Source organism: Lepidochelys kempii, chromosome 1 (assembly GCF_965140285.1).
Source record: "Lepidochelys kempii isolate rLepKem1 chromosome 1, rLepKem1.hap1, whole genome shotgun sequence".
Lineage (NCBI taxonomy): Eukaryota > Metazoa > Chordata > Testudines > Cheloniidae > Lepidochelys > Lepidochelys kempii.
The window spans coordinates 235525937-235545835 of NC_136380.1; the positions used below are offsets into that span (position 1 = coordinate 235525937).

The window sequence follows — 19899 nt, forward strand, 5'->3', positions numbered from 1 at the left end:
AGCTCAACCTTTAATTGACTAAAAAGCATTGAAAACTGTATTTTGATGTTTTATGAATATTCACTGAGTTCAGTGTGCTAGCATGTCACATTATTTATTAAAGTTCAGGAAATGTTACTGCTTTATAGTCTGAGCCCAAGCCCAGTTATGTCAAAGGAAGTTTTCAGTGGGCTTTGGATCAGGCTGAATCTTGGAAATGGATGCATTAGAAATATACAGAGTGGTAATAATAATGGTGACTATGGCTACATTTATTATTATTAATTATTATTATTATTATATTTAAATAGCTTTACACAGGAAACCCTTGCCAGGAAAGGCAACAGCAAAGACTAGTAGGCAGGGAGTGCATTCCCCCCTGTGGCTAGCAGCCCTTCTCAGATAGCACATAGAAACAGTGGGAGCTGAAGCTCAACATATTTCATTGCAAAGTATGAGAGTTTGAAGGCCAGCCTAATTATGAAGTAAAATCCGCTGACTGAAGGAAAGCCACTGAAAGGAGGTTTTACCCAAACAACACATCTAGTATCTGTATTTCGTTGCCAATCCCCTGAGCCATCCAATCGCTGAGGAAAGATGGTTCTTAACCGACTCAATTTCCTTTTCTTCAGATATTTCTTGGGGCACTAGCATTCTCCTTTTTTGCCAAAGGATTTTCTGGAAGCTACATGAAGAGTATGTCAAGTCAAATTGAAAGGAGATTTGAAATTTCATCATCAGTTGTCGGCATCATTGATGGCAGCTTTGAGATAGGTATATATCTTTCCCTTTGGAAGTAAAAAGGATGAGCATTTTAATGGACAATTTGTTTAAAAGTAGCTATTCTCATAGGAGCTTTGCTTATATCTCTTCAGGTAACTTAATGGTGATGGTACTGGTGAGCTATCTTGGGTCAAAGGTTCACCGGCCCAAAGTAATTGCTGCTGGATGTCTCATCATGTCATTTGGAACATTTTTATCACTGATGCCTCATTTCCTAATGGGACGGTAAATATGGCTGATTATTATATTATGCACCATTTAGACTCTGTCAAAGTCAGATTCAGGACTCACATAATTTGTCAGACCGCTCTGTTTATTAGCAAAGCGCTTTGCCAGTGCATCCAGATATGTGAGCCCCTCTCTGAGGCTCCAGCTAACTTATTTATACAAGTTTCAGAGTAACAGCCGTGTTAGTCTGTATTCACAAAAAGAAAAGGAGTACTTGTGGCACCTTAGAGACTAACCAATTTATTAGAGCATAAGCTTTCGTGAGCTACAGCTCACTTCATCAGATGCATATCGTGGAAACTGCAGCAGACTTTATATATACACAGAGAACTGGTTTATGAATGTTAGGTTTCAGAGGAACAGCCGTGTTAGTCTGTATTCGCAAAAAGAAAAGGAGTACTTGTGGCACCTTAGAGACTAACCAATTTATTTGAGCATGAGCTTTCGTGAGCTACAGCTCACTTCATCAGATGTTTACCGTGGAAACTGCAGCAGACTTTATATACACACAGAAATCATGAAACAATACCTCCTCCCACCCCACTGTCCTGCTGGTAATAGCTTATCTAAAGTGATCAACAGGTGGGACATTTCCAGCACAAATCCAGGTTTTCTCACCCTCCACCCCCCCACACAAATTCACTCTCCTGCTGGTGCTAGCCCAGCCCGACTTGATTATGTAAAGAGTTGTCACTTTGGATGGGCTAGCACCAGCAGGAGAGTGAATTTGTGTGGGGGGGTGGAGGGTGAGAAAACCTGGATTTGTGCTGGAAATGTCCCACCTGTTGATCACTTTAGATAAGCTATTACCAGCAGGACAGTGGGGTGGGAGGAGGTATTGTTTCATGATTTCTGTGTGTATATAAAGTCTGCTGCAGTTTCCACGGTAAACATCTGATGAAGTGAGCTGTAGCTCACGAAAGCTCATGCTCAAATAAATTGGTTAGTCTCTAAGGTGCCACAAGTACTCCTTTTCTTTTTATGAATGTTATAATTCTTGACATCTGATTTGTGTCCATTTGACCAATGTCAAACTGGACAGTCTCTACGTAAAAGAATAAATGGACACAAATCAGATGTCAAGAATTATAACATTCATAAACCAGTCGGAGAACACTTCAATCTCTCTGGTCACGCAATCACAGACATGAAGGTCGCTATCTCAAAACAAAAAAACTTCAAATCCAGACTCCAGCGAGAAACTGCTGAATTGGAATTCATTTGCAAATTGGATACTATTAATTTAGGCTTAAATAGAGACTGGGAGTGGCTAAGTCATTATGCAAGGTAGCCTGTTTCCTATTGTTTTTTCCTACCCCCCCCCAGATGTTCTGGTTTAACTTGGATTTAAACTTGAAGAGTGGTCAGTTTGGATGAGCTATTACCAGCAGGAGAGTGAGTTTGTGTGTGTATGGGGTGGGGGGATGTGAGAAAACCTGGATTTGTGCAGGAAATAGCCCAACTTGATTGTCATGCACATTGTGTAAAGAGTTGTCACTTTGGATGGGCTATCACCAGCAGGAGAGTGAATTTGTGTGTGGGGGGGTGGAGGGTGAGAAAACCTGGATTTGTGCTGGAAATGGCCCACCTGATGATCACTTTAGATAAGCTATTACCAGCAGGACAGTGGGGTGGGAGGAGGTATTGTTTCATATTCTCTGTGTATATATAAAGTCTGCTGCAGTTTCCACGATATGCATCTGATGAAGTGAGCTGTAGCTCACGAAAGCTTATGCTCTAATAAATTGGTTAGTTTCTAAGGTGCCACAAGTACTCCTTTTCTTATTTATACAAATAAGCCAAAGCCAATTTAACATAAGAGACAAAAGGAAGCAGAAACTGACAAATATACATACATATCTTATTTGCATACTAACGTTTACCAATCTCCTAGCTCAGTAGGAGCTCTAAGTTAATTAGTTTGAGGACTCATTGTCTCACACTCCTTAATGTTTCTCTTCCTGACAACTATATTTCAACAAACCCTTCAAGTAGCATTTCTTTAATGACTTATAATTTCAATATAATTCATTCTACTTTCACAATCCCTCCTTTTGGTCAAGCTACGCAATGACCAACAATTACTGATTACAATTATGATATCAATCATTCTTTATCTCTTTGTTCATCAGTGATATTTAAAATCATCAAATTAGCACTGTGGTTTGGGGCAGCTATCTGTGTAGCATGCTTGACACAATTTTGGATAGAACAGGAAAGTAACTGAAAACATACAAAAATTATTAGGATTCCAAACAGGAGAGTTAGGGCTCCCTGAAACAACCAGTTTCCTATGCCAGAGAAATTGAAAAAGTTACCTAGCCACTTCCATAAAGAACTTGGCTCTTCGTGGGGAAGATATGCGATTTGTTCTAAGTGGCTAGCACAATCTATTACCTCATTGGTGTTGTCTGGTATATACACACAGCAGTCTTTTCCAATGAGAGCACAAGTCCCTCCTTTTGCGACCAGCACTACGTCCAATGCCTGACGGTTTTGGAGGGCCATCTGTCGGATTGCCTCTGTTTCTTTGGCCAGGGCTCTTAAACTTTCTCCGGTTTTATTTGCCATTATTTCAACTACTGCTTGTAACCTTAGGAGCCTTTTTGCATGGTGTATTACTCCCCCTAATGGTATTAAGGAACTGCCAGTGGCCTCTTCACAGGTTAAGCGGCTTATGTTATTTACATACCATTGGGCATCTGTTAAGTCCCTTCTTTTTCGCCTCAATTTGCGGAGGCGTTCTCGAGGGAAGGTTCCTAGCATTTGGAATTGTGGGAAGAGTCGGGTGGGATAACAGATTCCTGACCAATTAGCTGGTAATGCGGTATAAGCTGTGGTCCCACACACCCAGTGATGGCCTATTAAGGCCGGGAAGGGTCGGTTGCACCCATTTGTCATATAGGTGTTTGCAAAGGAGGAGGAGTATCCCCCAAAGGGTATAGGGTAATTCTCCTTATGAGGAGTGGTGTTATTTGCATGACTGTAGGGGGAACATGAGATTGATTTCTCTGTTTGATCCCAGCTTGAGAAAAAAATTCATATCTCCATACCCGGCCTGCCACTTTTTAGTTTTGTTTGAATAATCCCATACACCATTGGCCACAATATGCTGAAGGCAATGGCTTTTCCCCAGATCCAGCCCTGTCCCATTACGCACCCAACACCAATGACCCTTTCCCTCCACCACACTTATCCATTTAGATGCATTTATTTCCACTGCTTCCCAAGTGTCATTGCTGTTCCATATTTTGTTAAACAGACGAGGCCCTCCAGTGAGGTCTGAGGACTTGAGTGGGATAGCCAGGACAGGAACACCAGTTTGAGAGTGGGCTGGGATGTGGCTGCAGACCCAGCAATTAGAAATATTAAGGGTCTGAGCTATCCACACCTGCTGCTTGATAAAAGAATTGTCATCATGGTCTCCCCAGATCGTAAGATACCAGCAGCCGAGGAACAGGCAGAGGTACATGTTGGAGGCAAAGCTCTTCTGGTTCTGACAGCCTCAACTGAGGGAACTGCAGTCATGGTTTTACGCCCACCAGGCAGTAGGCGCTAGGCTCACTACTGCTTTTTTTTGTTTGTCGTCTGCTTCTGGCAATCCTTACGAGAGCGTAGATTGTAAGGTATTGCAGACTGTTCCTCTATGTCTTCTTCTGGAGTCAAAATTGACTCTGCGTTGTCCTGAGGTGATGATTGGTTCTCTGGGGATGGTGCCTTCTTACACTGTGTCATAAATATAAAGGGAAGGTGTCACGGTTCCTCCCCCACTCTGAACTCTAGGGTACAGATGTGGGGACCTGCATGAAAAACCTCCTAAGCTTATTTTTACCAGCTTAGGTCAAAACTTCCCCAAGGTACAAAATATTACACCCGTTATCCTTGGACTGGCCGCTACCACCACCAAACTAATACTGGTTACTGGGGAAGAGCTGTTTGGACGCGTCCTTCCCCCCAAAATACTTCCCAAAACCTTGCACCCCACTTCCTGGACAAGGTTTGGTAAAAAGCCTCACCAATTTGCCTAGGTGACTACAGACCCAGACCCTTGGATCTTAAGAACAATGAACAATCCTCCCAACACTTGCACCCCCCCTTTCCTGGGAAATGTTGGATAAAAAGCCTCACCAATTTGCATAGGTGACCACAGACCCAAACCCTTGGATCTGAGAACAATGAAAAAGCATTCAGTGTTTTACAAGAAGACTTTTAATAAAAAATAGAAGTAAATAGAAATAAAGAAATCCCCCCTGTAAAATCAGGATGGTAGATATCTTACAGGGTAATTAGATTAAAAAACATAGAGAACCCCTCTAGGCAAAACCTTAAGTTACAAAAAAGATACACAGACAGAAATAGTTATTCTATTCAGCACAATTCTTTTCTCAGCCATTTAAAGAAATCATAATCTAACACATACCTAGCTAGATTACTTACTAAAAGTTCTAAGACTCCATTCCTGGTCTATCCCCGGCCAAGACGACTACAGACAGACACAGACCCTTTGTTTCTCTCCCTCCTCCCAGCTTTTGAAAGTATCTTGTCTCCTCATTGGTCATTTTGGTCAGGTGCCAGCGAGGTTACCTTTAGCTTCTTAACCCTTTACAGGTGAGAGGAGTTTTCCCCTGGCCAGGAGGGATTTCAAAGGGGTTTACCCTTCCCTTTATATTTATGACAGAAGGGTAAACCCCTTTGAAATCCCTCCTGGCCAGGGGAAAGCTCCTCTCACCTGTAAAGGGTTAAAAAGCTAAAGGTAACCTCGCTGGCACCTGACCAAAATGACCAATGAGGAGACAAGATACTTTCAAAAGCTGGGAGGAGGGAGAGAAACAAAGGGTCTGTGTCTGTCTGTAGTCGTCTTGGCCGGGGATAGACCAGGAATGGAATCTTAGAACTTTTAGTAAGTAATCTAGCTAGGTATGTGTTAGATTATGATTTCTTTAAATGGCTGAGAAAAGAATTGTGCTGAATAGAATAACTATTTCTGTCTGTGTATCTTTTTGTAACTTAAGGTTTTGCCTAGAGGGGTTCTCTATGTTTTTGAATCTAATTACCCTGTAAGATATCTACCATCCTGATTTTACAGGGGGGATTTCTTTATTTCTATTTACTTCTATTTTTTATTAAGTGTCTTCTTGTAAAACACTGAATGCTTTTTCATTGTTCTCAGATCCAAGGGTTTGGGTCTGTGGTCACCTATGCAAATTGGTGAGGCTTTTTATCCAACATTTCCCAGGAAAGGGGGGGTGCAAGTGTTGGGAGGATTGTTCATTGTTCTTAAGATCCAAGGGTCTGGGTCTGTAGTCACCTAGGCAAATTGGTGAGGCTTTTTACCAAACCTTGTCCAGGAAGTGGGGTGCAAGGTTTTGGGAAGTATTTTGGGGGGAAGGACGCGTCCAAACAGCTCTTCCCCAGTAACCAGTATTAGTTTGGTGGTGGTAGCGGCCAGTCCAAGGATAACGGGTGTAATATTTTGTACCTTGGGGAAGTTTTGACCTAAGCTGGTAAAGATAAGCTTAGGAGGTTTTTCATGCAGGTCCCCACATCTGTACCCTAGAGTTCAGAGTGGGGGAGGAACCTTGACATACTGTGAAGCATGTATCCACGCTGTGATGCCAGATAGTTTAACAGCCGTCTGTGTAGTAAGCAGTACCTGATGAGGACCCTTCCACCGGGGCTCCAAGGCGTGCTTTCGATGATGGCGCCGTATGTAGACCCAATCACCTGGCTCGAGATTGTGGCAGGTGTCGGAGGTGGGTTCCGTGGGCCAGGCGGCTTGAACCTGTGAATGGAAGTTACTTACAGCTTGCATTAGTCCCTTGCAATACTGAAGGAGCGCACTGTGAGTCAAGTTCCAATCTGGAACGGGAGTAATGGTAGTCATAGCTCGCATAGGGTGTCCCATAACAATTTCAAAGGGACTTAATTTATGCCTTTGGGATGGAGTGGATCTCATGTCCATAGGGGCTAATGGTAAGGCTACTGGCCAGCTTAATCCTGTAGAGTCACAAATTTTAGCAAGCTTATTCTTAAGTACACCATTTCGTCTTTCAACTGCACCTGCACTCTGTGGGTGGTAAGGACAGTGCAACAGGTGTTTGATATGCAATATACGGTCCAGGTGTTGAACAAGTTGTCCAGTAAAATGTGTACCGCGATCACTGGACAGAGTAGCAGGAATTCCCTTGGCAGGCATAATATGATTTAACAAACATTTGGCAACAGACAGTGAGTCAGCCTTGCGACAAGGAAAGGCTTCAATCCAATCAGAGAACATACCATAACCAATATAAATTCATATTGTTGACATTTAGGCATTTGTACAAAATCAAGTTGCCAATGCAAGAACGGTGCTTGAGGTAGGCCCCGGAACCCCTGGGCCACTTTTACAGGTTTACCAATATTATGGCTTTGGCAAATGGTACAGGCTGTACAGTGGTGGGCTGCAAAAGAGCTAAAATGGGGGGCCCACCATCCTGCCTTAGTTACAGCAGAGACCACCCCCTCCTTTCTGACATGCGAAACACCGTGTAGCAGGGCGGCCAGAGACGGGTAGAGTGTAAAGGGGGCTACAAAGGTGCCAGTAGGCGAGTGCCAAAGAGAATCGGGATGTAGAGAGCAACCTTGGGCAACCCAGGATTCTTTCTCGGTTTCTGGGGCAGAGTCTTGGAGCAGGGTGAGGTCAGTGAGGGACGGCGGCGGTATAGAAACAGAAAGGGAACCTAGAAATGCTGCTGCCATAGAACCTTCCCCAGATGCATGTTTAGCAGAGGCGTCAGCAAATGCGTTACCCTTAGCAACATCAGTATCCGCCATTGAGGCCAGGGCACTTAACAATAGCTAGGGCAGACGGAAGTAAAACTACATACAGGAGGGCAGCAATGTAGGGCCCATTTTTAATAGGGGTACTGGCAGAGGTAAGGAAACCCTGAGTTTGCCAGAGGGTACCAAAGTCATGTACAACCCCAAAAGCGTAGCGGGAGTCAGTGTAAACGGTGGTAGAGCGTCCCTCCGCCAAAAAGCAGGCACGGGTGAGGGCAACTAATTCAGCGACTTGTGCTGAGGTTACAGAAGGTTAAGGCGCAGCTTCCAGGGTTTCAGAGAGTGAAACTACAGCGTATCCTGCAAGGAGATGACCTTGGTCATCTCGAAAACAGGAACCATCAGTAAATAAAACAAGGTCAGAGTTAGGGAGAGGGACATCAGAAAGTGACAGCAGAGACAGTTGCAAGGCAGTCATGGGGATCACCGTCATTAGACAAAGGAAGGAGAGTGGCAGGGTTTAACTGAGAACAATGCTTTATGGTGATATATGAAGCTGATAGTAGTAAAAGTTCGTACCTGGTAAGGCGGGCAGAGGAGAGGTGGCCTGTGTTACGTTGTAGCAGGAGAGTTTCTACAGAGTGAGGGACCAGGAGGGTAAGAGGAGAGCGGAGAACAAGGGAATCAGACATTTCGACTAGGCGCACTGCAGCAGCCACAGCACGCAGGCAGGGGGGTAAGCCTTGGGCAACAGGGTCTAAAGTGGCAGAGAAATAAGCCACTGGGTGGTTCTTTTCTCCGTGCATCTGAGTGAGAACTCCAAGTGCACACCCAGATTGTTCGTGGCAGAAAAGGGTAAAAGGCTTAGAATAGTCAGGCAGCCCTAAGGCAGGGGCAGAAGCCAAACCCTGTTTGACGGAAACAAAGGCAGAATTGGCCTCGGGAGCCACGGCATGGGCTAAAAACTTCCGGACCTGGCGTGGGGGAGCGGGGTCGGAGAAAGCTAAGGATAGCTTGGACGCGGGTGGGAGAAAGTGCATGGGAACCCTGGGAGAGGAGAAAGCCAAGGTATGTGACAGAAGCTTGACAGAGTTGTAGTTTAGAGCGAGAAGCTTTGTGACCCTTATTTGCTAGGGCAGTAAGGAGCACTAAAGAATCAGTTTCAGAGGCAGACAATGAAGGGGAACAGAGGAGTAGATCATCTACATATTGGACTAGTGTGGACCTGGATGGGAAAACAAGGTCAGCAAGGTCTCAGGCTAATGCTTGGGAAAAATATGATGGGCTTTCAGTATACCCCTGGGGCAGTGTGGTCCATGTGTACTGTTGTCCCTTGTAAGAAAAGGCAAACAGGAACTGGGAGTCAGGGTGAACCGGAACAGAAAAGAAAGCAGAGCACAAATCAACAACAGTAAAATGAGTTGCATCTGGTGGGATAGAAGCCAGAATCTTTGAGAGAGGCAAGTTTTGATTCTGTCCACCTATGATTTGCCTCTTCCCACCACTGCATGAAACAATCAACCTCTCCTTATGCCAATTTAGTTTTAGGTTGGCTGAGTTTGTCTTTTAAGACGTCTACTCGGTTTTTGTCCCAAGATCCTAACAGTGGCCACTGAATTTTGGGATTCTCCTGAGTTAGCCTAGACCATTTTTCCAGAAATTTACAGGAGTCTGCTTTCCTAAAATACATAAAATGAGCAGGTATTCCTTTAGGGAACTGTCCCGACTTAAAATCTGGTTACCCATACAGGAGGACTTTACACACCAATCACACAAGAAGGAAAGCCGGATTCGTCAGAACGATGCCCGGTGCAACACACAAAAGGAGCCCACAGGCTACTGCCTCAATCGCCCTTGCTTTCACAACAAGGGTTTTACCCAAGGCGCGGTGCGCCTGCGATTGTGCAGATTTTACTCACTCAGACTGTGGGGACAGGAACCCTTTGGTCAGCCGATCCCCAGATGGAGACAGTGCCCAGACTCAAACACTCCAAAGGGAGGATGGATAGACACAGAGACAAGACAATCCTCAGTCTGCACAAAACACAGAAATAATTACCTGACCAGATTCCTGATGTCAGATCCCGGGATCCCTACCAGAACAGAATGGGAACCAACAGGTTCGATGATGTAGACTTCACTGTGGTCATGCACCCTTCCGTTCTGGCGGAGGACCGCTCGGGCCAAATGCCCAGGTGCCGGCTTACCATGGCCATCCTAAGAACAGTCAGGAGTCACACGGCCCCAGCGAAGACGGTTGCTATCTCGGTGGGACCTCCAAATTGTCAAAGTCAGATTCAAGACTCACATAATTTGTCAGACCGCTCTGTTTATTAGCAAAGCACTTTGCCAATGCATCCAGATATGTGAGCCCCTCTCTGAGGCTTCAGCTAACTTATTTATACAAATAAGCCAAAGCCAATTTAACATAAGAGACAAAAGGAAGCAGAAACTGACAAATATACATATATATCTTATTTGCATACTAACGTTTACCAATCTCCTAGCTCAATGGCTCCATGTCTAGTTGGCAGCCGGTATCAAGTGGAGTGCCCCAGGGGTCGGTCCTGGGGCTGGTTTTGTTCAATATCTTCATAAATGATCTGGAGGATGGTGTGGATTGCACCCTCAGCAAGTTTGCACATGACACTAAACTGGGAGGAGTGGTAGATACGCTGGAGGGTAGGGATAGGATACAGAGGGACCTAGACAAATTGGAGGACTGGGCCAAAAGAAATCTGATGAGGTTCAACAAGGACAAGTGCAGAGTCCTGCACTTACAAAAGAAGAATCCAATGCACTGCTACAGACTAGGGACCGAATGGCTCAGCAGCAGTTCTGCAGAAAAGGACCTAGGGGTTACAGTGGACGAGAAGTTGGATATGAGTCAACAGTGTGCCCTTGTTGCCAAGAAGGCCAGTGGCATTTTGGGATGTATAAGTAGGGGCATTGCCAGCAGATCGAGGGACGTGATCGTTCCCCTCTATTCGACATTGGTGAGGCCTCATCTGGAGTACTGTGTCCAGTTTTGGGCCCCACGCTACAAGAAGGATGTGGAAAAATTGGAAAGAGTCCAGCGGAGGGCAACAAAAATGATTAGGGGACTGGAACACAGGACTTATGAGGAGAGGCTGAGGGAACTGGGGATGTTTAGTCTTCAGAAGAGAAGAATGAGGGGGGATTTGATAGCTGCTTTCAACTACCTGAAAGGGGGTTCCAAAGAGGATGGCTCTAGACTGTTCTCAGTGATAGCAGATGACAGAACAAGGAGTAATGGCCTCAAGTTGCAGTGGGGGAGATTTAGGCTGGATATTAGGAAAAACTTTTTCACTATGAGGGTGGTGAAACACTGGAATGCGTTACCTAGGGAGGTGGTGGAAAAACCTAGAAGTTTTTAAGGTCAGGCTTGACAAAGCCCTGGCTGGGATGATTTAGTTGGGGATCGGTCCTACTTTGAGCAGGGGGTTGGACTAGATGACCTCCTGAGGTCCCTTCCATCCCTGATATTCTATGATTCTATGATTCTAAGTTAATTAGTTTGAGGACTCATTGTCTCACACTCCTTAATGTTTCTCTTCCTGACAACTATATTTCAACAAACCCTCCAAGTAGCATTTCTTTAATGAATTATAATTTCAATATAATTCATTCTACTTTCACAACTCCAACTTCTGAAGCAGTTTTTCTTCAGTACACTTGATATAAAAGCTGAGGAACTGGTTTAACAAATTAAAGTTTCCCCCAAAGATTGGATGGTTTCAGTAGCATGGTAGGGCATGATATTTTAGCATTCATTGTCTCTCTGGCTTACTGAAGGCCCTATTCTGAGCCTGCCTGGTTCTGTGGTATGGGGGCAGCCAGAGCTCCATGTTCAGAGAATGTTACTTGGATCTAGAACTAGCCAACAGATCCTGATGGAACAGTCTTCTTTTTCAATGGTCACTGTAAACAGCTGCCAGAAAGCACTAATTTCTGGATGTTGTATGAGGCACTGACCCTTTCCCATCCCCACAACTGCCATATATGACAATCAGGGCACAGAAGGAATGACATCATGGAAGGCAGTGCCTCCCCACCATGCCAATGGGAGAGGCTTGTTTCTTCCCAGAACAGGGCTAGCCAAGAAGGAACTGCCATAAAAGAAAGATTGAGTAGGGATACTGAGTGGGGCTATGTGGACCAAAGAGCAGAAAAGGCCCAAATCTCTACTCTGCTTGTGGAATTGTAGAGAGCCAGCAGTCTCTGAGAACTGCACGGCACTGCCCAGTGAGGGGTATATAGATTTAATCCATTCTCTCAGTAGAGCTTTGAAAGATAAACCTTTTCTCATAACGCAAATGTAATAACCAGAGGGAGGGTGGCAACGAACCATGGACCATATTGCCTTTCATCACATTAGTAGACACTAATACTATACTAAATCCCAGATGCTGTAAAAATAACAATGTGGCTGTCAGTATGTGGAAACTCTGAACACTACCGAACACCAACAATATCAGGTTGTCTCTTCTTTACTCCTCTGAATGAAGTCTCTAGATAAAAACATAAGCTATTTGAATGTGCAGCCAAGCCAGACACTGAGTGGTCACAACTGAATTTAAAATTCCTGTAGCCAGGGTTGACTTAAGGGATGTGCAACCTTTAATAGCTCTCTTAGCTAGGGAACAGCATTATAGTCCCATATGAAGGTGCATCAACAGATATCAATTCTCTTTGGAGAACCACTAAGCTGTGACGCACCCAAGCCACAGCTATTTGTCGATCAACTCTGCCTTCATATAATAGACAAAGTAATTCCATGAGCACCAAGTTTATGTACAATTTTCGCAAAAGATAAGTTATTTATATTTCAGCTACATCTCACATCATTATTTTCCAGTTATAATTATGAAAGAATACCACTTACAGAGGACAACTCTTCTACAAGTTTATCAGCCTGCTCTCTAGCATTACCTTTACATCGTCCGACTTTAGATGCCATAGAAATGACTAGAGAGTTGAAAAATTCTGGTAAGCAAATGCTCTGTGATTGGACTCAGTCTTGGTTAACATCATTTTATATGTTCTCTTTTTATTGGAAAGTATAATATTAAAACCACTAAGAGGAAGCATGTTCTCCAGTCACCCCTGCCCTCTATCCCACCTCCCAAATTTAATGGAAGCCATGTATATATATTGAGGAGAAAATAGAAAGAGCTAAGTGTAGAACTCCTATTATCCAGATTAGAATCTCTTGTTATTTACGTACACATTCAACCTTATGTAATTCCACTAATGTATGAGGCAGAATATCCAAAGAAAACATACCCATTGTCCCGATTAAGCAAAGCACTTAAATCGGTGCTTAAAAGTTAAACACGTACTTAAGTGCCTCAACTTCTGTGAGAAGACCTGTCTGAGTAAACGCTCACCAATGTGGGTAAGCATTGCACAATCAGGCCTGTTCTTGGGATGTCCTTTTTTGCAAGATTACTGCTCCCCGCAACATTTTTGTGGCCAGCAAAATGTCATCCCCTTGCAATCTAATGACATTTTTCATTGTATCACTGGATCCTGTCAAAATATTCAAGTTGCAGTGGGGGAGGTTTAGATTGGATATTAGGAAAAACTTTTTCACTAAGAGGGTGGTGAAACACTGGAATGCGTTACCTAGGGAGGTGGTAGAATCTCCTTCCTTAGAGGTTTTTAAGGTCAGGCTTGACAAAGCCCTGGCTGGGATGATTTAACTGGGAATTGGTCCTGCTTTGAGCAGGGGGTTGTACTAGATGACCTTCTGGGGTCCCTTCCAACCCTGATATTCTATGATTCTATGATTCTATGATTCTGATATTGTATCAGAACACCCAAGATTTTCTCTTGAATGGCTGGCATAAAATGGACCTCAAAGAGGTATAGCAGATTGTAAAGAAAACAGACTAATTAAATCTATTATCAGTGTTTTTCTCCCCATTGTTCAAAAGGCACCATTTCAATTCCATTGCAAATAAGTTCTTCTGAAAGCTCTCTTTCCAAAAATGTAAATATTTATTGCCTACAGGATGTGAAAAAGCAGCAAGCTCCTATCTGTGGATCTTTGTACTGATGGGAAACCTTTTACGTGGAATTGGTGAAGCACCTATTATGCCACTGGGAGTGTCATATGTTGATGATTTTGCCAAAGAAGAAAACTCAGCATTTTACATAGGTAATAAATTAATGTACAATATCAACTCCCAGATCAAGCTTTTAAACATTTCTGCATCAAAACTAGAACAACCCCAGTGTTCTGTTGACAATAGTCTGCATTCTTTCCTCACCTTACAACTGTAAGAGTGGAAAGCTGAGCAAGTTCCATGCTTATCTTTGGAAAAGAGTTCTAAACAGCAGCTTTTCCTCCCCCTCAGGGTGTCTTGCAACACGGATCAGTTTGTTGGCCGACGGAACAAGTGGAGCATAGTCAGAGACTTACCCTGAGAGTAGTACATGGGGGCCATGAAGAGCTGTGTGCGGCTCTAGACCCACAGACAAACTCTTCCTAACCACCCTTCCCCAAATAACTTACTTTAATAATAATAATACTTTAAACATTTTATTAAAAGCTTTCAGAAAGCTTGCAGTTGGCACTTTGAGTTTTGCAACCTAGCACAACTGATGTAAAGTCAGGGAGGGACGTATACAACCAGCTGCCAGGATGTCATTTCCAATCAATGGGCATTTCTTTGGAAGCAGGATCGCTTGTTGACCGGGGAGAAAGAGTCCCAACTGTCTTAGCTCATTCATAACCAGTTTATTATCTTGAACTACTATATCAAACCCATAATCTGTGTAATTGATGCATGGCTAAGCAATTGCCCAGAATAAGTTTGATGGCACATACACTGGCCATGGAAATATCAGTATAATATACTAATCTCAGGAAGAACTTGATAGATGATACTGCACCTAAAGCCACTGAAAACAGTCTTCATTTGGGGATGAGGAAAGAAAAATTTTAGATAGAAAGATGTGGAATATACAAAATAGGGCTGTACAAAACCCACTAATTCCCTACCTCAGTTTACCAAGTTATTCATGATCACCTCAGAACTTTCTAATTAGGACTGGTCCAAAAGTCACACTACAGTCACTCAGCCACAGGGAAGGACCATGGTGCATCAGGGAAATGTAGGAGCGGGTCCCTTAGGGGCATATGGGACCTGCAACTACAATACCCTTGAGGCACTCTGGCAGCTCAGATAGACTCAGAGACTAACATTGACTCAACCTGAAACTAAACATTTTCTTTTGGGTCAATAAACTGAAACAAAATTTTTGATTTTGGAATCCTGAAATGTTTCATTGCGACATTTCTGAGTTGAAAATTTTCATAACTTTTCATTCCATTAAAAGTTTTGATACTTTCACATTTCGTCCCAATTTGGGATTAAACCAAAAGCTGAAATATTGGATTTTCTGCAGGATGTACATTCCACTTATTGATCATCTCTCATTGCAATACTCTTCTGCATATCTGATGAGCAAGACCCGTCCATGCCATATTAGTGCCTAATAAGTATCGTCCTGTAATGGAAAAAATTCCACTCAAGACTATCGTTGAATTTTGACCACAAACCTGTGTGTGTGAGCTTGGTCAACTTACTTCACTGCTGAGTGCTCACATTTCCACTTGCCCTCCTTTGTCTGGTTTGTCTACTTTAGGGCAGGTCTACACTATGGGGGAAAGTTGATCTAAGCTATATAATTTGAGTTACATTAGTAGCATAACTCAAGTCAACATAGCTTAGATCTACTTACCGCGGGGTCCACACTATGCTGTGTCGACGGGAGACACTCTCCCGTTGACTCCCCTTACTCTTCTGGTTCCGGTGGAGTACCGGAGTTGATAGGAGAGTGATCTGTGGTCGATTTAGCGGGTCTTCGCTAGACCCACTAAATCGACCCCCAGTAGATTAATCTCTGCACCGTTGATCCACTGGTAAGTGTAGTCTACACTACCGCATGGGGGTTGATCTAAAATCTGCAATTTAAAATCATAGAATCATAGAATATCAGGATTGGAAGGGACCTCAGGAAGTCATCTAGTCCAACCCCCTGCTCAAAGCAAGACCAATCCCCAACTAAATCATCCCAGCCAGGGCTTTGTCAAGCCTGACCTTAAAAACTTCTAAGGAAGGAGATTCTACCACCTCCCTAGGTAATGCATTCCGATGTTTCACCACCCTCCTAGTGAAAAAGTTTTTCCTAATATCCAACCTAAACCTCCCCCACTGCAACTTGATAGTGAATAGTGTAGCTGAAGTCGATGTACTTAGATCTACTTACTGAGGTGTCTTCACTGAGGTAAGTCGACAGCTGACGCTTTCCCGTCGACTTTGCTTGCACTCCTCATTCTGGTGAAGTACCGGAGTCGACGGGAGAGTGCTCAGTGGTCGATTTATCGTGTCTATACTAGACACGATAAATTGACCCCCGCTGGATCGATCGCTGCCTGCCAATCCAGCAGGTTAGTGTAGACAAGCCCTTAGAGTGTAAGGTCTTTGCGGAAGCCTAGTACAATGTAGCTCTGATCACTATTGGAGACTTTTGGTGCTACAGTAATATAAATTATAAATAATTATAACAACATCTGAAGTGTTATAGAATTTAACGGAAAATGAAAGCCTTTCTTTGGCTTTTTACCCATCCAATTGAATTCAATAGAAAATTATATTTCTGCGATAGCATTCTATAACATTTTTTTAAAAAAAGCTATGGAAAGGAGATCATTCTCTAATGAATTCCACAGGACCCTACTGGATTCATCCCATTCCATTTCATAGGACTTTGCCACAAGGGAGTCCAAGAGGACAGAATTATTAGTGTTTGAGTCTGTATAGTGTAGCTTTAAAAATAAAAAAAGCAGTACAATCTTAACTGAAGTTCTGAGTCTGCAAATGCTTATGCACATAACAGCTTTATTCATGTGATTTCCGTGGCACTACTCAAGTGAGTATAATTATTCACATGCCTAGTGTTTGAATATTCCTGAACTAGGAATCTAACACATTTGGATATATCAGATGGAATATGTTCTTTTCTTTTCAGTCATTTAAAAAAAAAATCAGGAAAACTCTAATGCATTAGGCACCATTCTAAAAATGGACCTTCCCTGCAATTTTTATGATTTCTGCATACTTAGAACAAGAGGCAGGTCAGTGAATTTAAATACTATGGCCCCAATCCTGCAAACACTTAAGCAGGTGCATAACTTTGCTGGTATAAGCAGTCTCATTGAAGTCTATAGGACAGCTGGTATAAATTGTCATTGCTTCTGGGAGTAACTGTCCAGTTTTTAATGGCATCCACTACATGTAATAATCAATGATTCAGCTGCAACTTATCTGAAAAATAGAAGGGTCAGGTTTATGACATGTCCTTTACTCATATATAAGTACCAAGTCTCATTATTATTATTGCTACGTATTTGTATTGTGGCAGCTCCATAGTCAAAGATTATAGCTCTATTGTGTTAAGCAATGTAGGCATGAATAATGCAAAGGCAAGAGATTTTTGTGGGGGCTCTGTCCCAAAGAGCTTGCAAGCTAAGGTCCTGGTCCTGCAAAGATGTATACACATGGTTAACTTTATGCACTATGAATAAACCTGTTGCCCCATCAAACTTCTCATAGTGCACAAAATTAAGTATGTGTTTTAATTTTTGCAGGATTGGGAGTTAAGGCAATTCATAGCACTCTGCTGATCCTGCAATTCATAGCACTCTGCTGCACCTGTGCCAAGCCCCACAGAAGTCAGTGGGGCTCCCCGCAGGCTCAGGGATCTCCTCATGTAGGTTCATTTGCAGGATCTACCCTTATGTGATGAGAGACCGCAGGTGGTTACAACAGAGACAGAGAGAGGGAGCACACAGTAACAGTGAGGGTACTAGCATAGTAGCAGTCACAGATTCTAAGCCACAGTCATGTGTTTTGTGGGCATCATGGCGTAGGTGAACTTTCCTCTTTGTTAATGCTCTGGTCAATGTTCCCTCTAATCTTTGACAGGCCGTGTGTGCAAAAAATTTCTTCTGGGCAAATTGTTGTGCTTGCGGTGGTTCGCTGTGTGCGCAGGGTTTAGGATCTGTGTGTGCACGCACACAGCTTAGAGGGAACAGTGGCTCTGGTTTCATTACAGCCTTTAAACTATGTAAGTATAATAGCTAATCACCATGGGCCTGGTGATGATTCACCCTTCTTCATAATAGGTTGAATCTGATTCCGTAAACAGGCCCATTGACTTTAATGGGAGCTCTTGGGGAGTAAGGTATTATTCAAAGTAACGCAGGGTATAAGAATTTTCATCCATTATTATCTAGTTGCATGCAGCTGTGATGAGGAAGAGGAATCAGAATCTGAATGCCTTGCTTTGTTCTGTTTCCTTCGTCAGACTTCTCCTGTAATCCTTTGTAATATGATTGTCTGGCTGTTCTGATTTACTGCTCACTTTATAGTTCTACGGAGCACTAAGCCTTCAATTGATCCTCAGCAAACAACATGCTTATGAATGAGTTTAATTGTAATTGGGTATTAGTACAATTAATTGGTTTAGCCAGCCATTCAATTTTGCATTTTGCAAGAGGAGTCATTGGCAGTTTTTCATCAGATATATCACATTTCCCTGTGTTTCCTCTGCAGAGCAGAGGCTGCTGAATGAAAATTCTACAGTAAGATTTAATGTGGCATTAGGGGTCTATCCTGCGTCCCTGGAAACCAATAGCCAAGATGTGTTTCAGGTGTTAAAACTGATTTATATGTGATATTTATTAAACTATATATGGGCCAGATGGCACTACACTGATTTACAACAGTTGACCCTCTACATGTAAGTGTGCTCAATTTATTGGCTATGGTTATAGCTGTTCAAAAATTACACAGTAAATAATGAGAGAAGGTTGGTGAGGTGATGTCTTTTATTGGACCAACTTCTGTTGGAGAAAGAGACAAGCTTTTGAGGAAGATGACAAGAAAATGTCACAAATGAACTTATTTTGATCTCTCTTATATCTGGTGCACAGCAGTGTAACAAATTGGCTTCAGTAGAGTGGCTCTTGATTTACAGGGGAGATCAGATTGGCACTCAATATATTTAAAAGGTATAAAACATATGCAGATGAGAAGCGTAGGTATAAATCTCTCTACAAACATGGATAATTGCTGCATGCCTGTTTCAAAGTCTGGCTGATGGTTTGATGTATATTCAAGAATTACACAATATAACTTTAAAGACAGATAATATGCTACTAGATCTGTTCACTTACTAGTGTATTTTTAGAAGATTGTCAGGAGTGCACAGAACTTTGAATGGGAGCTGTCTTACTGCAGATTAATACAAAATAAAGGATGAAATCTGGCTCCATTGAAGTCAGCGGAACCAAGATTTCATCCCGATTTCCCTACTGTGTTACTTCAGGTTCTACAGTGAAGTGAACTGAGTGAAAGTGGGGTAGAACGGATGTAATGCAGTGGAGAATAAAGTCCACACAGTGGGATCATAGTGTGAGGCTCCATTGTAGGAACCGCTGTTCATTTGCTGAGCAATCACTGTAGTGAGATCTATAAAACAAGGAGCTTCTCAAATTACAAAATGTATAGAAGACGAATCTCCACATGAAAGGGTAAAAGAAGTTGAATTAGGCATATTAATGTAGATTTCAAGGGTGGTCAATCCAATGATATGGGGAAAAATTGGTGGGTACTCTGCACCAACTGGCAGTCTCTCCTCCCCCGCCCTGCCCCAGCTCGCCTCCGCTCCGCCTCCTCCCCTGAGTGTGCTGCATTCCCACTTTTCCCCCCTAGCTCCCAGCGCTGCACCACAAAACAGCTGTTTCACATGGCAAGCACTGGGAGGAGGAGGAACACAGCGCACTCAGGAAAGAGGTGGGGCCGGGGCGGGGATTTGGGGAAGGGGTCCAATAGGGGCAGGGAGGGGGGGGAGACTTTGGGGAAGGGGTTGAAATGGGGGCAGGGCAAGGGTGGGGCCAGCGGACACAAGCACCCACCGGCACTGGGGAAAGTTGGCACCTAGGTTCTCAGAGCACACTTACAAACTCGGGCCCCACACAAAAGATAGCTGCGTGGGTATATGACTCCAGGATACTCAGTAGCCCAGTGATTGGGGAACTCAGGTGGGATG

At 43.3% G+C, this 19899-nt stretch overlaps 1 protein-coding gene across 3 annotated transcripts in view; it reads left to right on the plus strand.

Moving 5' to 3' along the window:
• Positions 1-19899, plus strand: part of LOC140900805 (solute carrier organic anion transporter family member 1C1) — a 49163-nt gene that overhangs the window by 5780 nt on the left and 23484 nt on the right. For all 3 annotated transcript variants that reach the window (XR_012155723.2, XM_073318653.2, XM_073318660.2), the window contains exons 3-6: positions 612-753; positions 855-987; positions 12632-12762; positions 13790-13936. Coding sequence is in view for 2 of the 3 variants with exons in the window: in XM_073318653.2 (XP_073174754.1) it covers positions 612-753; positions 855-987; positions 12632-12762; positions 13790-13936 (553 nt within the window). In the remaining variant the exon portion in view is untranslated. The remainder of the gene's footprint in view (positions 1-611; positions 754-854; positions 988-12631; positions 12763-13789; positions 13937-19899) is intronic.